This window comes from Megalobrama amblycephala, linkage group LG17, assembly GCF_018812025.1.
Source record: "Megalobrama amblycephala isolate DHTTF-2021 linkage group LG17, ASM1881202v1, whole genome shotgun sequence".
NCBI lineage: Eukaryota > Metazoa > Chordata > Actinopteri > Cypriniformes > Xenocyprididae > Megalobrama > Megalobrama amblycephala.
The window spans coordinates 16742423-16768998 of NC_063060.1; the positions used below are offsets into that span (position 1 = coordinate 16742423).

Consider the following 26576-nt stretch of genomic DNA (forward strand, 5'->3'; position numbering starts at 1 on the left):
CACTCTTTCAATATTTGACATTTCATGCTATAACAACTGAATTAGCAAATGTTTCTATTTATTTCCTATAATAACACACTGACTGATGCAACATCATCCTGCACATGCTAAACTTATATGTAAATATGTTACAATTTAATAGTAAATACTCATTGTTCTTGAGGGGGGAATCTTCCCCATGTTACATATGACTTTTTTTTTCTACCATGCACGGTACATTCACTCGTCTTGTTCACCTGTTTAACCACAAGATGTCAGCACTTTATAAGTATTTCTAAAGTCCAATATTTCACAGCCTGACAGTGAAGGTGGGTTCACACAAACCTTTTTGAAATCATGGACGATAAATTACGAATGCTACTACGCTGAAGGTTGGCTGATGAATATTAATATCATGCAGACTTTGCTTGGAATCCTTAGGTAATGTTTGTCTCATGAATATTACTTAGGTCGCGCTAATATTTGCTTGATATAACCTTCCAGCGGTGATGGCTTGTCTGCTGAATATTAACAGGCAAGCATTCTCCATAGTAAATTCAAGTTAAAGGGACCGTCTGCGCCAGCGGAGACAGGTGTGATATTTATCATCATGCTGGAAATCCAGCGTACTAACAGGCGGCGTACGCGATTTGAACCTTCTTCTTGGCTATTAAACAAACACTAAGATCATATTTACTCTAAATGATGCCGAATCCCTCTCTGCCTTTGGACATTGTCAGGACTGCCGTCATATTTCTATGAGAAAACCCTCAGAAATCAGTGCGGCCAAGAGGCTTCAGCATGTTTTGAGTAAATAAAGGCATCGAACGATATTTCCATTGCATAACACAATGCTGGAGAAGAGTAAATATAATTTAGTAGACGACTCAATGGATCAGAGGATTCCTGCTGATAATGAAGGGCATTTCCAGCATGGGCTCACATTCGAGGTGAAGGTAAATATTAAGAAACAAAAATGCGCTTGTTTATAAAATGGCTTACAATTTAGATTAGTGTACTTGTTACCATGTGATTGAAGTGTGAGTGTGACTTGTGTAAGTATGTAATTATCATGTTGAAGGGATTGTATCAGCTCAGTGTTGCTGTAATTGTTAATGTGTAATTATGTAAATATGTTATAGACACTGTAATGTAAGGTTTTACCATTATGTGGCTAACTGTACTTCACCTGTTGCACTGGCATAAATGCAATTCATTGACTTTTTCAGAGAATATACATTTTATCATATTTACTTGTTACTTGTTTTAACCTTTTCTGCCACAGTTCATAGGGAGCCTGGATATTGTGCGACCTAAAAGCAGGATTGAAATATTGGCCGCTATGAGACGAATACGGGTAAGCATTCCTGAATTTGTCAGATGAAGGATAGGAAAATTATCTTCATAAAGATGCAGACAGTTGACCTTTTTGAAAGAATGATGTGTGAATAACATATCTCATGCACAAATGACTGATTAACAAGCTTAAGAATGATGATATTACTGGTAATTAACATTATGTAGTATTAATATGATAATACATTCATTTTCCAAACTGCTTGTCCATGTCTCATGGGTGTATTAATTATAATAATAATAATTACTATTATTATTAGTCAAGAACAATAATATAAATGCCAGCAATAATAATTATATTATTATTATCATTATCAATCATGAACAGTAATATTAATAACGACAACAATAACTAAAAATGTACTTGTCAATGTCACAAATGTATTTCAATTTGTGACCTAGAAATAGTGCAAAACCTTAAATATTTCTTCTTCATTTTGCATTAAAGCATGTCTTTGTAAACATGTAACATTCCAAAGGGTTTTTCAAAGCTCTTAATGATTGAACAGTTTGCTCTGAAAAACTGGTCCTGATAGGTCAACTTTATGGACTCACACTCTGAAATTATGAATAATCCCTTTTATTGTCATGGAATTTGTTTATTCTGTTAATATGGGACCGGTGTAAAGATGGTGCATTGTTTGTTAGTGTCTTTGCTCAGGGGCCCAGAGTGGCTGTATTTATGGATATGAGATTGCACCAGTGTGCTGGCAGCAGCAGCGTGGTTTAGTTTAATCAACTTTGCTCCATCAAAGAGAATATGTTTTTGCAATGTTTAGACATGTTTGCACAAGATTTCTCTTCAGGGAACTTTTCCTGTTGATCAGTTAATTGAGTCAGTAGTATTTCATAGCTTTCATAGTTTTTTTTTTTTTCATGTATTTGAGGAGAACTGAGCAGGGCAGTCATGCTTCTTTAAAATAAGCTTGCCTTTCTTTTTATCCATTTTAGCTATAATCAATTAAGCTTCGGATGAAAGAGTGTTCTTACAACCCAGATACATTTTAGTATGCCTAGTGCATCTCCTTTAATCCGACCCCTGTGGATCTCCTGATTATTTCCTAGTCTTTGAATACTCATGCAGTTTTCCAATGACTGCAAGTCTTCCAAAAAGCAATAGCATCTTCATTGGTGGTTGATATCTTGATATATCTCATCTTATCAGTGAAGGTTGGTCAAATTTTCCTCTCCTAGACACTGAGAATCTATTTTATTTGTGATATAAGCTACTGTATGTGTTATAATCCACATTTTTACGTGGTGACTTTATCAAAATGCAACTTTGAGTTTACTTGTTAACCAGTTACTCTGAAAACTTGTTATATGTCTTACTTAAAGGCTTAGTAGTGATGAATTAATTTGTTTCATATGTCTCTCACTGTTTACTGAGTTATATGTAGGTTGTTAGAAAAATGCCACCTGTTATGTTCGGGTCAAAAATGACCCGTATAGACTTAAATGTAACAGAAAATTTACAGAACTCTCCTATTTATATTGTACATGAAAAGAAACTTTACCTAAAGGTTTTCACAATGGTCTTAGAGTTAGATTTATTTTGCTTGGACATTATATGACTATATCATCATCTAGAGTATATGTAAGTGGTGGTACAGAAGATACATGTACACAGATTGTTTCAATTCATGTTTCAATTTATTTAGTTTATCATTATTTTTATGTATTTTCAGTATGAGTTTAAAATTAAGAACATCAAGAAGAAGAAAGTCAGTCTTATTGTGTCAGTGGATGGTGTCAAGGTAGTTTTGCGGAAAAAGAAAAAGGTGAGCTCTTTTAGTGTTTCTGTCTCATGTTTTTATTATAAATATTAATTCTGTACAATTATTAATGTTGTACAATTATGGATATACAAACAATTATGATAAATTATTAACATAATTCTTTACTAAAATGTGATAAATATTTGTGTTAGAAATATGAATATAGCTGGGATGAAAGCCAAATGACACTGGCCCAAGACCCCATTTTCAGGTAATTTTACCACATTTTATTTCCATAGATAGTTGATTACTAATTTTGCTCATGACTGGAGTGACATGGCCTGTGGGGGATTGGTGACCTTTATCATTGTGCATGCACATGTCACATCAAAATCACTTGGCTCCATGAGTTGCAACAAAAAGCAGAATGTCTTTGAAATCCCCATAGCAACAAGAAGTCTCCAGTGCACATAAGCAATTTTTTTAGCAGTAACATCAATAGTGTTGACTAGTGTCAGTCTACTTTAGTTTTATTGCATTAAAACAATACCAGTCAATACCAACGTTCTGAAATGGATCCATTTATAGAATATTAGCTTGACATTAATATAATGTAATGTTTACTGTGATATTTCCAAAACATGTTGTTATTTCACAATGTATTGAGCACATTTAATGTATTCCTGTAATACTTCATGATATGTCAAAGGGACCAAGTCAATGAGAGCATGTTAGCCTTGTTGTTGCCATGGCAATGAGACAGTTTTAAGGTCAATTGCTGCAGCTCATTTGTCTTTTTTTTTTTTTTTTTCAGAATATTTTATGTCTCACATGACTCACAGGACCTGAAGATATTCAGTTATATAGCAAGAGACAAGAAAAGCAATGTGTTCCGCTGCAATGTCTTCAAATCCAAAAGAAAGGTAAACACATCACTATTATGCTGGGAATCCTCTAGACATCTGATAGCATTCCATTTGGCACAAATATCTTAATAATATTGATTGGTTATTATTGATTGGAATAAAAATGGCAAAATGGGATGCCTTAGTGGTAGATTAATTCCGCTGAACATCAATTATTTAGCTGTCACCTTATTCATCAGATGAGTAACATGTATCAGCAACAAGGCTGGCCTGCTGGTCCAGGACTAATGTGAGAGAGTTTTGGGTTGGCTGATTGAACAGTCACTCACCCATTCGGGTCAGTGCTGTCTTGCCACTGAAAATATTAGTTCATATTGTCCATACATTTTTGTGCCCTGCAGACTTAAACATTTATCTTATGTTTATCTTATGTCTATATATATTATCTTTGTGACAGTTCATATTAAGATGTTATTAAGATGACAATTCATCTTAATAACAAATCAGCAGAATTGTTAATGCTGTCTAGATGGCTGACAAATGGTTATCAAAAAAAAAAAGCTGAGCCCAGCCCAACAATCACATTGTTATGAAGAGGCCGAGGCAGGGTCGTTAGGATCCATATGCAGTTAATAAGTAATAGCAAAAACTTAGTACAAGAAACAGGCGGGGGTTCGGTACACAAAGTTCAGTCCAACTGGCAAACAAATACAATCCAGGAGGGAGAGTAGTCAAAAACAACAGGCAAACAGACCCCCTCTTTGGTCATTTTTGAGCGAGATGCTAATGGTCTAATCAGATTCAATGAACTATGCTAAGCTATGCTAAAAGTGGTACCGCCAGACCCGGAGATCGGCTGAATGGATTCGAAAACAGTAAAACTCAACCGTTTAACTCTAGGGGAGTTGGAAAATTAGCCTATTTTCAAAAAAAGTGGAGTGTTCCTTTAAGATGTCCTCAGAGTTTACCCATGAATGCTGACCAGGTTGACCAGGTACCCGGTGTCAAGAATTTAGTTGCTGGTGGACCCTGAAGGCCTCCTCGCCATCAATGATCAATCTCTTGCACGGAATTCGCAGACGGAGATCTCTGGTGGACAACCACACCCTCTGTAACCGGGACTTGGTCGACGATGACAAACAGCTTCCTCCTTGTGTCACTGAAGGGCATGTTGCAAATGGACGTGGGCCACATTTTCATTGCATTGCATCCATTAGTTGACTGCAGGGACATCAGATGGCTCTCCAGACCAGGGGAAGAGTGGAGGCTGATAGCCCAGGATACAGTTGAAGGGAGTGGTCCTGGTAGCTGGTTTGAACAGAGCATTCTGTGCGTCTGTCTGGTTCAGTTGGCAGCAAGCGCAGAGGAATTTGCCCAGATATTGGTTTAGGCATTCAGTTTGTCCATTGTATTGAGGATGATAGCCAGATATTAGGCTTACATTGACAATGAGCAGTTTAAAGAATGCTGACCTCCAGTGTTGTGCAAGTTACTTCCAAACTTGTAACGCCTTCACTGTACTACGTCACACAATACAAAGTTACACCAGCTAAACAAATATATCAGAAGCTGTCATTTTGTCTTTATTTGCAAACTTGGACACCATACGCGGTTATTGACTGACCAGGAACAGGTAATAGAACTTACTTGCAGCATTTTTCATTCGTTAAAGTCCAAGTCCAAGATGTCCATGTCAATTTAACTTCAATTGGCCCCAAACGGTTGATGGTCAAAATTACAGTTTAAGTGCAGATTCAAGGTGGTTTATCTAGCGAAATGATCTGTCATATTCTTCATAAAGCTTACGCTGTATGTCCTACACCTTGCCTATTCAACTTACGGAACTAGTGCAGCACCAGTTCTGTTTTTTCCATAAGTTTAATAGGGAAGGTGTAGGACATTCAGTGTAAGCTTTTTGAAGAATACGGAATCGCGGTCTGGTGGAAGCACTTGTGATGCGATCATTTGAGTCTATAAAGCATATACATTTATATTTTTTAAAGAAAATGATCGTTTTGCTCGATGCACTGAAACTGTAATTTTGACCTTCAACCGTTTAGGGCCAATTGAAATCCACTATAAGGAGAATAACCCTGGAATGTTTTCATCAAAAACCTTAATTTCTTTTCGACTGAAGAAAGAAGGACATTGACATCCTGGATGACATAGGGGTGAGTAAATTATCAGGACATTTTGATTACATTTTATTTTTATTACACAGTCTTTTTTTTTTTTTTCTTGTTTTTGGTTTGTTTTTGTTTTTTGAATGATTAAATTTTGGGTTAAAAGTGTGTTGTCACGGAAGCGTTACTGAACATGTACCAAGTAAAATATTACTGAAAATTGATTAGTAATGCCTTACACTTCTGCGTTACAGCAAAAAGTAATATGTTACTGTAATGCATTACTTTTGTAATGTGTTACTCCCAACACTGCTGACCACACACGGAAAGTGAATTAGGGTCATCGACCTGAAACAATGTCATTTGGTAGCCCATAGAAGTGGAAGATGAACTGAAACAGACATTCTGCACATTCTAAGGATGATGGGAGTTTGGCAAGCGAGATGAGTCGACAGGCTTTAGAGAAGCAGTCTAAACTGTCAAAATTGTGGTGAAGCCATATGAGCAGGGTAGGTCTGTAACAAAATCCACTGAAATATGAGACTATGAATGATGTGGGGCCAGCAGTGTTTGAAGGAGTCTGAGTTGTCACAGTTCACGTGATGTCGCAGTTTCTAACATAGGTGGTGACATCTATGGCAAGAGACTTCCACTAAAACCGGTTCTGAACTAGCCTGCTACTTGCTTTGATTCCTGGATGTCCAGAGCTGGTTGAGCAGTGAGCTGGTCCAGAGCTATGTGATAGTGAAGTCAAAGCAAGAGAAAAACATGGACCATTTGGCCAACAAGGGTTTAGGCATTTGGCAGTTTGAAGATACTGCAAGTTGCGGTGATCTGTAATGACCCAGAAAGGTAGACGTGCACCCTGAAGCCAGTGTCTCCATTCTTTGAAAGCATCAACCTTAAGCACGACGTGGAGAGCAGGGCCAGGATGGGTGCGCTGGTAAAGCATAGTTTGAGATTCTCAAAATCCTAATGAGCGGCAGGCATCTAAAACGGCTTCCTGTACTTACCTTGAAGCAGGGAGGTGAGCAGCGGGTGTCACGGAAAGAACGACGGATGCAGATGCAAGTTTATCTCTTTTATTAGAGCTTCACACACAAGTAGGTCAGTCACAGAAAAACACAGCAGAGGATTGGTGACGCAGGGACTTCGATGGGCAATGTGAGTCCGTAGGTGAAGAGTGGTGGTGTAGAGAGTCCGTGAGCCCGTGACGAGTAATCCAAGGATAAATCCAAGGTGAAATCCAACGAAGAACAGGAAACAGGAAACAATGACGAGAAATCCAATCCAGGGAACAACACACACAAGAAGGCACAGGACACTAACCACAGGACTCCAAACAACGATCTGACAAACATGAGGCGAAAGTCAAGGCGTTAAATAGGCAGGTGGAATTGCGCACAGCTGCCGCTGATCAAACAATCAGCGGCGACGCCCACACGAAACAATCAGGCAACACACCCACACAAAACACACAGACACCAGGATGAGACAGCGGATTCATGAACCGTGACAGTACCCTCCCTCCTAGGAACGCCTCACGGCGTTCCCAGGACCCCTTACCTGTCGATTGTAATCATCGATAAGGGAGTGATCCAGAATGTCCCTAGCAGGAACCCAACTTCTCTCCTCCGGACCTTAACCTTCCCAGTCCACCAAGTACTGGAATCCGCGTCCCCTCCGCCTAGAGTCCACAATACGATTGACCGAATACGTAGGCTCCCCATCTACGAGTCGCGGCGGTGGGGGAACCGGGGTAGGCGGATTAAGATGGGAATGAAAAACGGGTTTAATTTTAGAGACATGAAAGGCGGAATGAATTCTCCTGTACGCTGGAGGTAATTTGAGTCGGACTGCCACCGGACTAATGATTTTGGTGACAGGGAATGGGCCGATGAATTTGGGAGCTAACTTATTAGAAACGGAGCGGAATATTCTTAGTAGAAAGCCACACTTTTTGACCCACGACGTATACGGGAGGCTTTGACCGGTGGCGATCAGTCTTGGCCTTGGTGCGCGCCCTCACTTGCAGCAGAGTCTCACGGGCTCTACTCCAAGTGCGGTGGCACCTCTGGACAAAGGCGTGAGCAGAGGGGACCGTGACCTCGGACTCCAGACTGGGAAAACAGGTGGCTGGTAACCTACGCTACATTCAAACGGAGAGAGTCCCGTGGAAGACACTGGTAACGAATTATGTGCGTACTCAATCATAGAGAGTTGTTGGCTCCAGGAGGAAAGATTCTTGGAAGCCAAACATCGCAACATTCTCTCCAAATCCTGGTTGGCTCTCTCGGTTTGTTCATTGGTCTGGGGATGGAACCCAGAAGAAAGACTGTCAGTCGCCCCCAGCAATCTACAAAACTCTTGCCAAAATTTAGACACAAATTGGGGAGCCCTGTCGGACACCACATCTACCAGGAGGCCATGTAACCGAAAGATGTGGTCCACGACAGTTACCGCTGTCTCCTTAGCAGAGGGTAATTTGGTTAAGGGAATAAAACGAGTCGCCTTCGAGAACCGGTCCACAACGGTCAAAACGACCGTGTACCCCTGGGAGGATGGGAGGGCGGTAACAAAATCTAGCGCAATGTGGGACCAGGGTCTCGAAGGGACAGACAGCGGTTTGAGTAACCCATCTGGAGGTCGATTGGATGTCTTACCAGTGGCACAAACCGAGCAAGCCAAAACAAAACTGCGAATGTCATGAGCCATGGCAGGCCACCAGAATCGTTGCTTAACCAAAAACCTGGTCCGATTAACCCCTGGATGACAAGCTACGTTGGAACAATGACCCCATTTGATAACGCAGGACCTTAACCTCTCCGGCACAAACAAACGATTCAGTGGGCATCCGGGCGGAGGCGTTACCCCTTCTAAGGCCGACAGGACCTTCGATTCGACCTCCCATGTAAGAGTGGAGACCACTAATGTCTCGGGAAGAATACACTCAGGAGTAGACGGGCGTTCGGAAGGGTCAAAAATGCGAGATAAAGAGTCGGGCTTGATGTTTTTGGAGCCCGGGCGGTACGAGAGAGAAAAATCAAAACGTCCGAAAAAAAGTGCCCACCGAGCCTGCCTGGAGTTAAGTCTTTTGGCCGATCGAATATACTCTAGATTCTTGTGATCTGTCCAAACGATAAAGGGAACCCCCGAACCCTCCAACCAATGTCGCCATTCTTCCAATGCTAATTTGACTGCCAACAACTCCCTGTTACCAATGTCATAATTGCGTTCAGCGGGGGATAAACGATGAGAAAAATACGCGCAAGGGTGCATCTTATCGTCTGTGGGAGAACGCTGAGATAGCACTGCACCTACCCCCACCTCTGACGCGTCGACCTCCACCACGAACTGACGTGAAGGATCAGGGGCAATGAGAATGGGAGCCGAAACGCTCTGGAACATCTCTGGAAATGCATGGAACATCTAGTCAGAAACGCTCTACAGAAGTTTGGCTCACCAGCGTAGGTCTGAGGAACCGGGAGGCGTGGCTCCGGTGAATCCAACCGCTCCAGCGGTGTGGGGGGAATCGGCGGTGTGGGCGGCGCAGTGGGAGCGCGGAGTTGTTGAAGCTGCTGGGAGAGCTCGGACACCTGCGTCACCAGCGTTCGAACCGCGCGTTCGGTGAAAGATATACTTTCCTGCTGCTGGTCCATACGAGAAATGCTGTGGTTGATGAACTCCGTTAAAGCTGCTGAACTTGCTGCATCCATGGCTGGTCAGATCGTTCTGTCACAGAAAGAACGACGGATGCAGATGCAAGTTTATCTCTTTTATTAGAGCTTCACACACAAGTAGGTCAGTCACAGAAAAACACAGCAGAGGATTGGTGACGCAGGGACTTCGATGGGCAACGTGAGTCCGTAGGTGAAGAGTGGTGGTGTAGAGAGTCCGTGAGCCCGTGACGAGTAATCCAAGGTGAAATCCAACGAAGAACAGGAAACAGGAAACAATGACGAGAAATCCAATCCAGGGAACAACACACACGAGAAGGCACAGGACACTAACCACAGGACTCCAAACAACGATCTGACAAACATGAGGCGAAAGACAAGGCGTTAAATAGGCAGGTGGAATTGCGCACAGCTGCCGCTGATCAAACAATCAGCGGCGACGCCCACACAAAACAATCAGGCAACACACCCACACAAACACACAGACACCAGGATGAGACAGCGGATTCATGAACCGTGACAGCGGGGTGGCCACTGAACTGAAACCCCAGACGAAGCATCTATAGAAGTTTGCGAATGTGAGGAAACGGTGCAGCTCTTTGACTGATGCAGGCAATTGCCAGTCCAGGACAGCTTGAAGCTCAGAGGGGTCCATGGATACCCTCTTTAGAGAAATTATATAGCCCAGAAAGGAGATTGTGGTCTTGGGGAATTCACACTTTCCCATCTTGGCATAAAGTTGATGTTCAATGAGGCATTGAAGGACGTCTCTGACGTGCTGAACATGCTCTTATAGGTAGGAGGAATAAATCAGGATGTTGATATAGATTATGACCCATTTGCCCAAGAATTCTCTGAAAACATAATTGATGAAGTCTTGGAAGACCGATGGACTGTTGGACAGACCTAACGACATCACTAGATATTCATAGTGCCCCGTGTGAGTGGAAAAGGCCATTTTCCACTTGTCTCCCTTACATGGTGAGATCATGTTGTAGGCGTTGCTGAGATCCAATTTAGGAAATCTTTGCAGATCTTCAGCTGTTCTAGGGCTGCAAGAACAAGGGTAAGGGACAGTGATACTTCATAGTGATAGAATTTAAACCTCAGTAGTCAATTCACAGAAGGAGTCCTCCACTCTTCTTACCCATAAAAAAGAAGCCAGGGAAGGCAGGGGAAGTAGAGTGTTGGGTTAAGCCTTTCTCCAGAGCCTCAGCAATGTACTCCTCCTGACTTTAACCTCAGGTTCCACCAAGGGGTATAAGAGTCCACAAGGTGGAGAGGTACCAGGCAAAAGATCAATGGTATTCGATCAACAGATCGATGATATTTAACGAGCAGCAGGTGCAACGCATACTTCAGCTTTTTGCTTCGGAGCCGAGCATTTGTTTGTTCTTCAAGCTATATGATGATTCAGCTGTGCTACCCCCTTCGGGTGTGGTAGCATTGTCTGAGTCAGACCCAGAGATGACGGCTATGCTTTCCGGGGCCGCTGAGATAGTCAGGCTTGAGTGACCCTCCACCGTGTCTTGAACCCTCGAGGCTGGATGATTGGTTTCTCAGGGCGGCCCGTGCTGGTTCTCAGCACCCCGCCTGGTTCCTTTCTTCCCAGAGGAGCATAAGGAGCTCACTAGGTCTTGGATGGCAAACTCACCCTCAATGGTGAGGTGGCCAAGGGATACACGCATATTTCCCCTGTGGAACAGTCAGTTGCTATACAACTATGCCCTAACTCCACCTCATAGGGGGAACTGTGTCTCCCCTCCCGGTCCTGTAAGCACTCATTAAGTCTAACCAGCAAGGCTTACAAAGCTTGTGGAGAGGCCGCCTCTGCCCTGCACGCTACTGCAGATTCACCAAGCCAAAGCACTGAAAGACCCACACGAGGGTGGTCACAATTGGCAGGCTGGCAAGCGCAAGGGTAAGAGGCCTTAAGACGGGTGACCCAGAAATGGGAGTCCCGGATGGGACTGATTTCCGTAGATGGTGACAGCACCACTCCTTTCCCCGGAGGAGGGCTGGGTGGAAAATCTTCAGTTTCCTTTTCTTTTTGTTACGCAGCTGGCCCACTTTGTCAAAAAAAAAAAGCAGTTTCCTTCCTCTCTGGGTCCCAAGGGGGAACGGAGAGCAGTGGACGGTGCAGAACCGGACCACTCTTATCCTTCTCTGTCGCCAGCGGGCAGCAGTGGGTGGTTCGAGGACACAACCAAGCCTTCTCATGCACCCTCTGCCCAACCACGGAACCAGGTGCGTGTTGCGATGCACACTCAGACCGGGACTTCGGGGGCGAAGCATTCCAATAACGGGTTCTTCCTTTCGACCTAGCATTGTCACCCCGCACCTTCACCAAATGTGTGGACGCGGCTCTGACGCCCTCGCGTATGCAAGGCATCCGCATTTTAAACTACATAGACGACTGGTTGATTCTAGCTCAATCAGAGCAGATGGCGGTTCAACATCGAGATGTTGTTCTCGCTCAAATGAAAAAGTTGGGGTTGAGACTAAACGCAAAGAAAAGTGTGCTTTCTCCAGCTCAGAGGACCACTTATCTAGGTGTGGTATGGGACTCGGTGACTATGCGCGCCCATTTATCTCCGGCTCGTATATCATCAATCCTCACTACCGTCTCAAGCATAAGGCTAGGCCAGTCACTCACTGTCAAACAGTTCCAGAGACTGTTAGGTCTTATGGCAGCAGCATCCAACGTGATACCTTTTGGCCTGCTGAACATGAGACCACTTCAGTGGTGGCTCAAAACCAAGGGGTTCTCACCGAGGGGGAATCCGTTTCGTATGATCAGAGTCACGCGGCGTTGCTTACGTGCTCTAGTCATATGGAAGCAACCTTGGTTTCTATCCCAGGGACCTGTGTTGGGGGCTCTCAGTCGTCGCGTCACGCTAACGACAGATGCATCCCTCACGGGTTGGGGGGCGATCATGAGTGGTCGCTCAACTTGAGGTCTGTGGCAGGACCATCATCTCACTTGGCACATAAATTGTCTGGAAATGATGGCAGTATTTCTTGCACTGAAATATTTCCTCCCAGATCTCAGAGACCAGCATGCGTTAGTCCGTACAGACAACACATCAGTAGTCTCGTACATAAATCATCAGGGGGGTCTGAAATCACGCCCGCTTTACAAACTGGCGAATCAGATTCTCCTGTGGTCCCAAGGGAAACTGCTGTCCCTCAGAGCAGTTTACATCCCAGGGTACCTGAATGTGGGGGCAGACATCCTGTCGAGGCAGGGGTCGAGGCCCGGGGAATGGAGACTTCACCCCGAGGTGGTGAAGCTCTTATGGGAGAACTATGGCGAAGCCCAAGTGGATCTGTTTGCGTCTCGAGAGACGACTCACTGTCCACTGTGGTTCTCGATGTCAAACCCAGCACCTCTTGGGCTGGATGCTATGGTACAGCCGTGGCCGAGGCTACTGCTGTACGCATTTCCCCCGATTGTTCTGCTCCTGGGAGTTCTGGAGAAAGTTCGCCGGGACGGGGCCAGTCTCATATTAGTAGCCCCATTCTGGCCAGCCCGAGTATGGTTCTCGGACCTGGTATCTCTCCTCGACGGGTCTCCGATGGAGATTCCGATCAGGGAGGACCTTCTCTCTCGGGCGGTCTAATACTGCATCCCCGCCCGGAGTTATGGAAACCGTGGGCGTGGCCTCTGAGGGGGCACGTCTCATAGATTCCGGTCTCTCAACTGAGGTTGTTGAGACCATACTCCAGTCCAGAGCTCCCTCCACGAGGAAACTCTATGCTTTGAAGTGGAGATTATTCACTTCTTGGTGTGAAGATCACCAGTGGGATCCAGTTAACTGCCCGGTTAGTGCGGTACTGGAGTTCCTGCAGGACAGATTTTCTTCAGGGTTATCCCCCTCCACGCTGAAGGTGTACGTGGTGGCCTTAGCTGCTTACCACGCTTCTTTAAGTGGGGTATCTTTGGGGAGACACCCGCTTATTACTCGTTTCCTCCGTGGCACTTTGAGGCTTAGACCTGCAGTACGAACGAGAGTTCCGACTTGGGATTTGGCCATTGTCCTTCAAGGCCTTTCTATGGCTCCCTTCGAACCTATCGAAGAAGTGTCAAAAACGTTTTTAACACTAAAAACAGTGTTTCTTCTGATTATTACGTCTCTCAAAAGAATTGGAGACATTCAAGCCCTGTCGGTTTCTCCATCGTGCCTTGAATTTGCCCCTGGTAATGTAAAGGCGTTCCTCCATCCCAGGCCGGGATACGTCCCTAAGGTTCTCACTAATACTGCGAGACCTATTGTACTGCAGGCCTTCTGTCCTCCTCCTTTCACGTCATCGGACCAGGAAAAGCTTAATTCGTTGTGTCCAGTTAGGGCACTAGATGCGTATGTCCACAGAGCTGCCATGTGGAGAAAAGCTGATCAGCTATTTGTATGTTTTGGTGCACCTAGGAAAGGTCTACCGGCATCTAAGCAGAGGATGAGCAAGTGGGTGGTCGAGGCCATCTCACTTGCTTATGAGTCCGTTGGACAGCCTTCACCATTGGCTGTCAGGGCTCATTCGACCCGGAGTATGGCTGCCTCTAAGGCTTTGATTTCAGGGGTTTCCCTTCATGACATTTGTGATGCAGCAGGCTGGTCCTCACCGCACACATTTGTGAGGTTCTATAAACTTGACCTCGGCTCCACTCCAGGGGCACAGGTGTTACTGTGAGTTGTGCGCTTCGGCTTCACACGATCGGTCACTTGCTCATATGGCGACGTTGGGATTAGCGTTCCCATAGCGGCTAACGCAGCGCGAGTTCCCTTGAAAGGGAACGTCTCGGTTATGTATATAACCTTAGTTTCCTGAATAGGGAACGAGATGCTGCGTCGCCCTGCCATACTCCCTGCATGCTCGTAAGCGACTTGCTTCAGACTTTTCAGAAGCTGAATGAGAGTGTTTTCGGGCTGGCTTTATGGTTCCTGGTCAGTGACATCATCCACCTATGACGTTCCGTCTCCTGATTGGACAGATTTCATACGTGCTTCACGACGACATCACGCAGAGGCGTTCCCATAGCGGCTAACGCAGCGTCTCGTTCCCTATTCAGGGAACTAAGGTTATATACATAACCGAGATGTTTTCTACACACACATAATAAAGTTCCTCTAAATTCAGAAAAAATTCTTTTGATTTTGATATAATCAAAACAATTCTATTTAAGACTATTCTAAGTAATTATGTTGTAAAATTTAGTCTTGTGGGATATGTTTAACCAGCAACAGGTTAGTCGTTTTCTCTGGAAAAAGAAACTGATGTTGCTTGATAAGTGCCTCTTTGGCATGCTTTTTTTTCTCAAAGCACCAGGCTCCATCTAAAATGAACTAATCCATCACTTTGACAGCACCTCACTATAATTTGGAATTGACTTATGGATGTAATGTTCTCCCTCTCTCACTCACTCCTTCTCTTTCTCTTATATCTGTTGTTCTCTTCTATAAATCCTTTCTCGAAGGTGAATTAATTCTTAAGTCTCTCCCAGTACAGCTTTTTTGTCCCATTTCAAACAAAAATCTACAGATGTTTACCTGCATGTGGAAAAGCAAGTTTGACATGTTCAATAAACCTTGGTTTCTTAAAGATCTACTGTCTGTGTTTCAGAGCCAAGCCATGAGGATAGTGCGGACCGTGGGTCAGGCGTTTGAGGTGTGTCATAAACAGAGTCTAGACAATGCTGACGGTGAGAAGATATTGACCTTAACTTACATTTTATTTAATCAAACATGAACCACATTTCATCTGAAGTGTTATTGTTTTGTCATTTTCATTGGAGAAAAATTAAAATCAGTCATTAAAATCATAACCATCTTCTGCTTTTCATGTTTGATTTGTTTATTTTTGTTAATAAAATAACTGCTTTTGGATTCAGCTCTCCCTCGTTTTTTTGAGTTCACGAATCATTACAAAAGACTCGTCAAAGCATGGATCCAGCAGTTGCATTAGTTCGGCTTCACCAAGAAATTGTCTTGCTCGAGAACCACGTTCGGACTTCCCGGTCATTGCTTATCTAACTGACCTACTCGATTTTGCTTTTATTGATTTCTTATTGACTAAACAACCCATTAAAATCCACACTGATCCGTAATGGTCCTCGAGGATCACTGAGTGAGTTTCTGGACTACGCACTTATGTTAAGTGGTTTCCCCTTCACTGTGGGGGCAGAGGAGGACCCTTCCCCTAAATATTTTATGTCTGCCCAGATACAAAAACAGAATTCTTCCCTGAACTTCCTGTCTACCCTGATATGACCACGGTGGTCATCAAGGAACTCTTTGTCTGCCCTGACACGACCACGGAGGTCATCCCTGAACTTCCTGCCTGTCCTGACATGACCACGGAGGTCGTCTATGAACTCTCTGTTTCGAACCTCTCTGTGTTTTCTGATCCAGCTCTGCCTGATTTGCCATGTCGGTACCCAGTTTTGCTTGAACTGCCCTGGTGGTCTTCTGCACCGCCGCGGTGGTCCTCTGCTATGCCTTGGTGGTCATCTGCTCTGCAGTGGGGATCTTTAATCCCTTGTACTCTGCTGTGGTGGTTTTCTGCTCTGCCATGGGGACATTCAGTTCCATCTACTCTGCTGTGGTGGTTTTCTGCTCCACCGTTGGAATCTTCAGTCCCATCTGCTCTGCTGTGGTGGTCTTCTGCTCCACCGTGGGGGTCTACGGTCCCATCTTTTCGACTGTGGTGGACATCTGCTTCACCTTGGTGGACTACAGCTCCACTGAGATGGTCTTCAGTCCCGCCTGCTTGGGCCTGGTGCCCCGTTCTGACTGCTCTGCCTTGGCTCCCCAATCCGCCCCTAGTTTCCAGTCACACTTCTGCCCCAAAGGGCCTGGCCTTCTACTCCATCTTCTACTCTACCATCCTCCTAGACCTTAGCATGGCCTCCACTCCATCATCCTCCTAGACCTTAGCATTTGGAATCTACTCAACAATTCTTGTTGATTAGTTCTTTGATTGTTCCCAGGTGTGTCTTGTTTCAATTACCCCTTGTGTACCCCAATTACCCCAATGTTTCTTGTGTTCCTTGTCAAGTCTTCATTCATGGCAGTATGTTTGGTGTGCTCATTCTGTTCCTGGTTCTCATGTTTGATTTGTTTATTTTTTGTTTGTTTGTTTTGTTAATAAAATAACTGCATTTGGATCCAGCTCTCCCTTGTTTTGTTTTTTTTTTGTTCACCAATCTCTACCTGTGAAACTGGCCATTGATTATTTTGTATTCTAAATTATTTGATTAATCTGAATTGGCAGCATGGCTTGTAAAAGGAGAGGAGGAGAGAAGCAGAGATGAAACTCTGGTTTCTGGCAGCACCACTGAGGAATCAGACAATGCTGGCCTGGAGAAAGATGACAAGGTAAAGTCCTCTGCCTGACTATAAGGTTGATATACAGTTTGAACAAGTTCCCTCAGCCAGCAGAATATCGAGAATAAATATGTGTTCAATTGTCTTAATTTTAATATTTATTTTTTCACATTGACTCAACAAAATGTTTACCAAAAGAAAGCCTTGCTTTTTTAGAAGAAATTAGAAATAAGATGCCTGAAGTGTTATCTTTTTAAATATAGCTCAAGTTTTGCCTGTTTTCTGTTATTTATAGATGCTACAGTTTGCTCATCCCACATGTTATTTAGGGCAGAAATTGGGCCATAATCAAAAGTAGGGCTAAAAGATGGATAATTACTTGCTGGTTTCTAAAGTTTAGTTCAAATATTGTTTTGATAACACTTTGTCAAAATCATTTTAGTTCCTTGAAAGTGAATTTTAGATAAATTTATGGTAGTTTTAAATAAGTCTTGTTTATTGACATGCCAACTTTCCAGCTATAAAGGGGCTAATTTATGAATTATATATTTAAGGATACACATATTAAACACTTCTAGAATTTTAGCTTTACTCTAATGAATAAGATATGAAAGCTTTCCATGCTGACACATATTAGATCACTGGGGAGTTTTTGGGAGTTTAAAGCTTTCATGTACTTTCATGTAATGGTTTGCAAAATGACTTTGATACAGCAGAAGTTCTGTGATCTGTGAATCTGCTAATCTTCTTTCACTTACAGCAATCATAAGAGCATGGATATTAGACCAGTGTTTTTCTTTTCTTTTTTAAAGTTCCTTTAGGCCTAAGTTTCATGGTGGTGCTGTATTTTTCACTGTAAACAAACCTAATTTGCGAGTGGATTTTGTTTTGTTTTGCCAACATGAAATTGAAAATCCTTGTTTTTTATGAAATATTGGGGTATTTATTATAAATGTATCCATGCACATTATTTTTTTTTTAGATTCACTTAACCTCATAATCTATAATCAAAGTAACTTCCCCTCCCTCTTGCAGCTCATCTCTTCTCTTCTCTAATGACGTGTCACTCATATGACACCACAGCAATAGCAAACCACAACCATACAGTCAATTCCCCATGGGCAAAATTAAGTCCTGTCATACATATTTTTTTATTTGAAAAGCCATTACACAATTAGAATATCATCAAAAAGTTGATTTATTTCACTAATTCCATTCAAAAAGTGAAACTTGTATATTATATTCATTCATTACACACAGACTGATATATTTCAAATGTTTATTTCTTTTAATTTTGATGATTATAACTGACAACTAAGGAAAATCCCAAATTCAGTATCTCAGAAAATTAGAATATTACTTAAGACCAATACAAAGAAAGGATTTTTATAGCCTGACTTCGTCATACTCATATTCTAGGCAGAATGTGAGTCTGATACAGCTCCATTGCACTTGAATTAGGGGCGTGTCTTAACCGAACCAGTAAAAAAAAAAAAACTCTGCACTCAATTGGATAGACCTACAACCAATCAGAGCAACGCAGTAAGTGACGTATGTTGAACTTGTACTTAAACTTTTGCCGAATCCCGTTGGAAGGACGGCAAACACATCTTTCCCATCGACAAATGCCTTGATTGCGGTTCTTTGTTCGTCTTTTAAAATTAATGCGCTGTCGATTTCTTTTATTACAGATGTGATAGCGGAATCTAAACATCTTACTTCTCCAGCTGCAGTCATCGTTGGTGAAAACCAATTCAACCCAAGCGCTCTTTGATGACGTGGGTGGTTACGTAACCGCAGATAGCCTGTCCATCATCGATTAAAGCCCGCCCTGGCAATTTGATTGGCTCAGCCTTCTGGGAGCCGAGCATAATTACTCCACAATGGATCGAGTCCAGACCGAACTTCCCATCCAAAAAATGTTGTGGGCGGGGTTCGGGCTGGCACCCAGGCTAGGATTTTTAGAAATCTTGGCCAACTGAAAAGTATGAACATGAAAGTATGAGCATGTACAGCACTCAATACTTAGTTGGGGCTCCTTTTGCCTGAATTACTGCAGCAATGCGGCGTGGCATGGAGTCGATCAGTCTGTGGCACTGCTCAGGTGTTATGAGAGCCCAGGCTGCTATGATAGTGGCCTTCAGCTCTTCTGCATTGTTGGGTCTGGCATATTGCATCTTCCTCTTCACAATACCCTATAGATTTTCTATGGGGTTAAGGTCAGGCAAGTTTGCTGGCCAATTAAGAACAGGGATACCATGGTCCTTAAACCAGGTACTGGTAGCTTTGGCACTGTGTGCAGGTGCCAAGTCCTGTTGGAAAACTTTACACTGGACCTCAAGCAACGTGGATTGTGTGCCTCTCCTCTCTTCCTCCAGACTCTGGGACCCTGATTTCCAAAGGAAATGCAAAATTTACTTTCATCAGAGAACATAACTTTGGACCACTCAGCAGCAGTCCAGTCCTTTTTGTCTTTAGCCCAAGTGAAACGCTTCTGACGCTGTCTGTTGTTCAAGAGTGGCTTGACACAAGGAATGCGACAGCTGAAACCCATGTCTGCAGTCCACTCTTTGTGAATCTCCCCCACATTTTTGAATGGGTTTTGTTTCACAGTCCTCTCCAGGGTGGGGTTATCCCTATTGCTTGCCCTTCGCCTCTCTATTAATGTGTTTGGACACAGAGCTCTGTGAACAGCCAGCCTCTTTTGCAATGACCTTTTGTGTCTTGCCCTCCTTGTGCAAGGTGTCAATGGTCATCTTTTGGACAACTGTCAAGTCAGCAGTCTTCCCCATAATTGTGTAGCCTACAGAACTAGACTGAGAGACCATTTAAAGGCCTTTGCAGGTGTTTTGAGTTAATTAGCTGATTAGAGTGTGGCACCAGGAGTCTTCAGTATTGAACCTTTTCACAATATTCTAATTTTCTGAGATACTGAATTTGGGATTTTCCTTAGTTGTCAGTTATAATAATCAAAATTAAAAGAAATAAACATTTGAAATATATCCGTCTGTGTGTAATGAATGAATATAAAATACAAGTTTCACTTTTTGAATGGAATTAGTGAAATAAATCAACTTTTTGATGATATTCTAATTATATTACCAGCACCTGTATATCACAATGGGGAAGAACAGACTATCGCAACTTCAGTTTCAGGCTGACTTTAAATTACCTTAAAGACTCTAGAGTAGTGGTTCAATATCTAAGCAGGCAATTAAAAGGTTTTGGGTTCAAACTTACTGAAGCAGGGGTGTCAAACTCAGTTCCTGTAGGGCCACAGCTCTGCAAAGTTTAGCTTCAACCCTAATTAAACGAACCTGATCCAGCTCATCAAGTCCCTAAGGCTTATTTAAAAAACTACAGGCAAAGAATATACACTAACAAGAAGCGACACTCAATAGAATGTTCCATTGCAACACCGGCGCCCAGCAGCAGCCCTGCATTTCCGCCATTTTGGCTTGAAAGCGGCAGTCCACTAGTTTCTATGGCAATATCAGCTGCTTTGTTAAAAAAAAAAAAGATGTACATTAAAGGGTTAGTTCACCCAAAAATTTTGTCATTTATTACTCACCCTCATGCTGTTCCACACCCGTAAGACCTTTGTTCATCTTCGGGACACAAAGTAAGATATTTTTGTTGAAATCTGATGGCTCAGCAAGGCCTCCATAGCCAGCAATGACATTTCCGCTCTCAAGATCCATTAATGTACTAAAAACATATTTAAATCAGTTCATGTGAGTACAGTGGTTCAATATTAGTATTATAAAGCGATGAGAATATTTTTGGTGCGCCAAAAAAAAACAAGTACCTTTATGGATCTTGAGAGAGGAAATGTCATTGCTCCCTATGCAGGCCTCACGGAGCCATCAGATTTCAACAAAAATATCTTAATTTGTGTTCTGAAGATTAAGGAAGGTCTTACGGGTGTGGAACGGCACGAGGGTAAGTAATAAATGACATTTTTGGGTGAACTAACCCTTTAAAGCTTAAATCCAACCTGAATGATGACAACACAGAATAAAATACTATCACTAGTGATCATCAATCCTTTTAACAGTTTATTTTACAGACTTTGTGTGTCTTCCACTTTTTTCACAAAACTTTTTTGCTTTCTAGAAATCCAGTCAGTTTGGGTTAAAATTCTTTAAAAGATCTAGTATTAGCATTAGGCTTATAAACACTGAATTAATACCGACATATGAAATTAAATTAAGGACATGCATCAGAAAAATTGGGAATGTTGGACAATAAATATATGAATATAACAGCTTGATTTTGCATTGTTGTCTCATGTCTGTTAAAGCAAAAGTGTCCAAAAGTGGAAATTATGCAATAACAGACACAGCAATGCACCATGAATTATAAGATCATTATGTTCGTAGCGTGATCCATTAAAACGTACAATATAGCCTATTTCAATTCAGACCTAGTGGAGTGATACTATTAGTACTATTGCTCCTCTAGGTCTGAAATATATTGTTCACTGCAAACATGATGATCTTAAATGTATTAATTATTAATTTACTATTAATAAATGTGTAAAGTTGCATAAAATGGAAATACTCAAAAAGTAGGCTAACTACGTTACCTCAGATGGATGAATGGTTGGATTCCACAACTTGTAAAATAAACATATATAAGACAATACAACATTTACTGTAGGTGCCATAAAATTTACTGATGATTTCATTCTTTTTGGCGAAAATTTTCGCCAATTTTGGGTGCGCAAGATGTGAAGGATTCTATGGTCCAGTTAGTATTTTCACCCCATAATGGTGGCCGTGCTACCGGAGCGCCATCTAGTGGCTGTTGCCCAAAAAGTATCAGAGTGTCGCCTCTTGAGTTCTGTACTCTTTGCTACAGGTATGTGTGTTGGAGCAGGGTTAGAACTAAATTCTGGAACTAAACTACTGTGATTTTAAGTAACACCCCAGACCATTCTAGGAAGGGTTGTCACTGTGATAAGTATATTGTAAGTGCATAACTTGTTCCATATTCCAGGATGGCATAGCAATGGTGATGACATCCTATTGTTCTCGAATATGATTAGTTGGTAGAAACAAAACAGTCATTCCTATCAACCTTAACAAATAAACTATTCTCATTGTGTGATACATTTCAAAAGAGCTAATAGATCTAAGTACCAATTGTAATAATTGCACATGGTTAATTATTAGGTACTAATTTGCTTTATTGATCCTCATCTGCAAAGCAAAATGCCAACTTAAAGGTAATAAACAGTGTGTATCTTCTACTTTCTCCATGCAGGTGTGTGAAGCACCAGTGCTGGTGGAGTCATCCAGGCTGGCATCTCCTCTCTCCAGCCCTCTAACTGTGAGCCATCAGGTGCAGCTCCTGCAGAGGCAACTACAGCAGCAGGAGCAGAGGAGTCAAGCCGCCTCAGCACAGGTCACATCACATGTCTAAATGCTTTCTCATGCTGGCTGTACTGACAGTGAATTTATTTTTATTTTTTTTATTTTATTTTTTTATTCTGGCTGATACGATAAGCAAATAATCATTTTCATTATATTGATTTTGGCCAATAACCTTTAAATAGACATTTTTACAATTTTATTCTATTTTGTCTAAATCAATTTATAAAACAAAAATTCTAAAAAAAACACTCAGAATATCCAATCATCAAAGTGGCAGGTTTTGCACAGGTAAGCACCATTCTTCTTACAGAAGTGTAAAAAACCTAATTGTTGTTCTGTAGGTGGTTCTGCTGCAGCAGCAGCTGTCGGTGGAGACCAGCGCCAGGACGGAGGCTCAGGCGAGAGTCCAGCAGCTCCTGCAACAGAACACTGAACTCCTGCAGCATCTCTCGCTTCTGGTCAAACATGTGCAAGAGCTGGAGCTTCGCACTCAACCACACAAGAACACAAGAGACTCTCCCTGTGAGTCTCAAGTCATATGGCTTCAAGAGCTCTTGTTTCCTCCATGTGTGCCAGGCTAAAGGATAATTCAGTATGTTTGTCTCAGTAATGATAAAGAATAGTTCACCCTAAAATTAAAATCCTGTCATTTACTCATGATTTTGTTGTTACAAGTCTTTCTCGACTTCCTTCTTTCCACTGATTGCAAAAGAAATTATTTTAAAGAATTAAAAGTTCTTACTGCTCTTTTCTAAGTAATGAAAGACTATGATAGCACCAAATTATTCCCAGTCCCAGCCTGACCTCAATAGTATCTCTAGTTATTGGTTTGTAACATTTACACATACATTTTTGTGTATGTATGGATATACCTTAAATGTACAATAGGAATGTGCTGACAGCATTTAATGTTAAAGTTTTTTGTATGCTTTAGTAATGAAAAAAAACTTTACAAATCCTTTATATTATAAATATATATATATTTTAGTGTGTAGTTAGATTTTAGTATTATATACAATATCATTCAAAAGTTTGTGGTCAGTAAGATTTTTTGGAAGGAAATTAAAACTTTAATTCATCAAAGGTGACAGTAAAAGCATTTATAATGTTACAAAAGATTTCTATTTCAAATAAATGTTGTCTTTTTGAACTTTCTATTCATAAAGAAATTCTGAAAATCAGCATATTAGAATTAGATTTCTGAAGGATCATGTGACACTGAAGTATAAGGATGCTGAAAATTCAGCTTTGACATCACAGGAATAAATGACAATTAAAAACATTAAATAGTAAAGTTATTTTAAATTGTAGTAATATTTCACAACATTACTGTTTTTACTGTATTTTTGATCAAATAAATGCAGAGGAAGGATAAGAGACTTCTTTTATAATCATTAAAAATCTTACCGACCTCAAATTATTGAGAGGTAGTGTAGATATTTTCATTACAAAATTTTTGATTTTAACATTTTTTTAAAGGGGCTATATGTAAGAGGTTTACTTTAATAAAGCTTAAAAATACCCCAATATGTTTGCAGATATTTAGGAAACATGCTAAGTTCACCTACTTGTTCCTCAAAAAAACAATGCTACAGCCAGATATTCTACTTTGAAATGTGCGTTCCGGGCGGAATGTCTGTCTTTGTTTTGGTCTGTGCGAAACCACGTGCTGCAGTTTATCCAATAGTATTTCGACATCACAGGTTGCCAGTTGGTGGAAAACACCACGTATTGCAGCCATGGAAACCAGCAAACAAACTGGGTCAGAGAATTGCAGATTCTACCTGACCTAAAAAGCCTCTGAATCCATCAAAAAATCTCCATGAACAACAGCATATTAAAACAGATAAATCAACTCATCAGCTTACAGTGTGCAAGTCTAAGAGATTTATTTGAAATAGAAATCTTTTGTAACATTATAAATGCTTTTACTGTCACCTTTGATGAATTAAAGTTTTAATTTCCTTCCAAAAAATCTTACTGACCACAAACTTTTGAATGATATTGTATAAAATACTAAAATTTAACTACACACTAAAAATATATATTTATAATATAAAGGATTTGTAAAGTTTTTTTTACTAAAGCATACAAAAAACTTTAACGTTAAATGCTGTCAGCACATTCCTATTGTACGTTTAAGGTATATCCATACATGCACAAAAATGTATGTGTAAATGTTACAAACCAATACCTACAGAAACTATTGAGGTCAGGCTGGGACTGGGAATAATTTGGTTGCGCTCCCTCTTGTTGCGTGTCCTCAAGCTGGCCACCCGCGTCTTTGAACGAGGGGGCGGGGCAAACAATATTTTGAATTTGGACTGCAGTACTGTACAGACTGTCATTCCTACATAGAGCCCCTTTAAAGTGACAGAATCCTTTAAAACAAGTTGAATACTGCATCAGAAATCTGCATTAGAATAGAATCAAACTGTCATTGTCAAATAAGGTAATTGTAATGACACCTCTCTGTTATTCTCTTACTTACTATGCCATTATGTCATTTCCTCTATGAAGTGGGATCTCAAGACAGCCTTCTGGAAATCGCCCTGCGTGCCAACATGCCAGCTGTATCACGTGACCCCATCCCAAATCCCCCCTCAAGTGCTCGAGGGGGCTTCCCTCTCTCAAACAGCCTGGTTCGACTGGATAGCTTTCATTTCTTCACAGAATCTCCAGACCAGGAGAAGAAGCCAGAGCAGGACCGTGACTCAGGTCAGGGTCAGGATGAAGATCAGTCGGTTGGTTCCTCTCCTCCAGGGAACCAGTTCCTCAGTGCACTGAACACACCTGGATTCAGAGAGTCGGGTATCGCATCCGGTTATGAGTCTAACACGGATGAGAGTGATGACCGGGACAGCTGGGGCCAGTAACTCTGTGCATCTGTGTGTTAGAGAGACTGTTCCTGCTTAAAAAAAAAAAAAAATACAGCTCACACCAGCAGGGGTAGCAGCTAAGCACTTTAGCTTTGTGGAGAGAGTTTTGCATTACAGCTGCAGCTGTCAGAATGATCACCTGTCAGCAGTGTTGGGGAAAGTTACTTTTAAAAGTAATGCATTACAATATTACGTTACTCCCTAAAAAAGTAACTAATTGCATGACCTTTTATGAAAAGTAATGTGTTACATTACTTTTGCATTACTTTTTCTCACCTGGGTTGGGCTTTCTTGTTTGTTTTTTAATAACAACAAAAAAAGTTCTGTTTTTGGCAAATGTTAAAGCCCTTTCACACCAAAAGTGAAATGACTAAGGCTCCGTCCACACGAAGCCGGAGCTTACCCTAAACCGATCTTTTTTTTTTCCTTGTCTCAAAAAATCTGCGTCCACACGAAACCACTGAAGCAACTCAAAATGATGTAGTATACATGCCAGACCATTAAGTGGCACTGTAATTCTGTCACAGAAATGCACTTAAAGCAGCGAAGAAGACTTGGAGCATGTGCATAAACCTTCCGCGCTGAATACAAACTATAGTAAAGCTTAGAAATAACGCTTTATTTTGGCTCAGTATCATCTGCAGCATGAACACAAGCATCTACAGTCTGCTATTGCTGTTGTTGGTGCTGTTTTGTGGTGTTAGCGCCGTCTGACTAGGGTCGACACATGGGATGATGATGTCATAGTTTCAGAAAATATATGGATTGCCCTGTCCACACGAAAACGCAAAGACGCAGTTTTCAAATTGATCCACTCTGGGACCCGGTTTCAAAAAATAGCGGTTTCACCTTTCGAAAATGCTGGATCCGTGTGGATGAAACGCCTGTCCGATAAAAAATTTGTGCATATTCACAGAAATGCGTCTCCGTGTGGACAGGGCCTAAGCCTTAGGCTGAAGGAAATGCATATTTACACCTGTACAGTAGAGGGCGCAGCTCAAACAAACCTTTCAGCTATGCTGCCATTCTGGATTAAAGAAGAATAGGATACTGGAGAAGGAAGTTCAACACTCTTATTTCTAAATCTAATTTAAAGTAATTTTTGCTTATTAGTATGGTTGAATTAGATAATTGAAAGTCAGCAGCAAAGACATTGGTGATTGCTCCGTTCCGTGCCCGGGCGCGGTTCGTTTAGCCGGTGTTATGCCGAATTCTGACCCCCTCCAAATTATTACCCCTCCTAGTATTGGTAGGTATAGGATTAGGTGTGGGGGAGGT

At 41.8% G+C, this 26576-nt stretch overlaps 1 protein-coding gene across 2 annotated transcripts; it reads left to right on the forward strand.

Annotated features, from left to right (window-relative positions):
• nos1apb (nitric oxide synthase 1 (neuronal) adaptor protein b) lies at positions 1 to 25567 on the forward strand. 2 transcript variants are annotated; one of them, XM_048164908.1, is made up of 10 exons: positions 1 to 935; positions 1265 to 1336; positions 3024 to 3116; positions 3266 to 3324; positions 3868 to 3976; positions 15339 to 15417; positions 16989 to 17092; positions 22310 to 22450; positions 22761 to 23011; positions 24940 to 25068. In XM_048164908.1, exons 1-9 carry the CDS (start codon positions 831 to 833, stop codon positions 22998 to 23000), a joined length of 1002 nt encoding a protein of 333 aa, XP_048020865.1. In that variant the 5' UTR covers positions 1 to 830; the 3' UTR covers positions 23001 to 23011; positions 24940 to 25068. The 2 variants fall into 2 exon arrangements, with proteins under 2 accessions (XP_048020865.1, XP_048020864.1); XM_048164907.1 differs by having other exon boundaries at positions 9 to 935; positions 22761 to 22941; positions 24940 to 25567.
• The last annotated feature ends 1009 nt before the right edge of the window (positions 25568 to 26576 follow it).

Coding starts and splice junctions, on each gene's coding strand:
- nos1apb (XM_048164907.1), top strand. CDS start 831: ATGCTGGAGAAGAGTAAATATAATTTAGTAGACGACTCAATGGATCAG. Junction 1,337..3,023: donor CCGCTATGAGACGAATACGG/GTAAGCATTCCT, acceptor ATGTATTTTCAG/TATGAGTTTAAAATTAAGAA. Junction 15,418..16,988: donor GAGTCTAGACAATGCTGACG/GTGAGAAGATAT, acceptor CTGAATTGGCAG/CATGGCTTGTAAAAGGAGAG.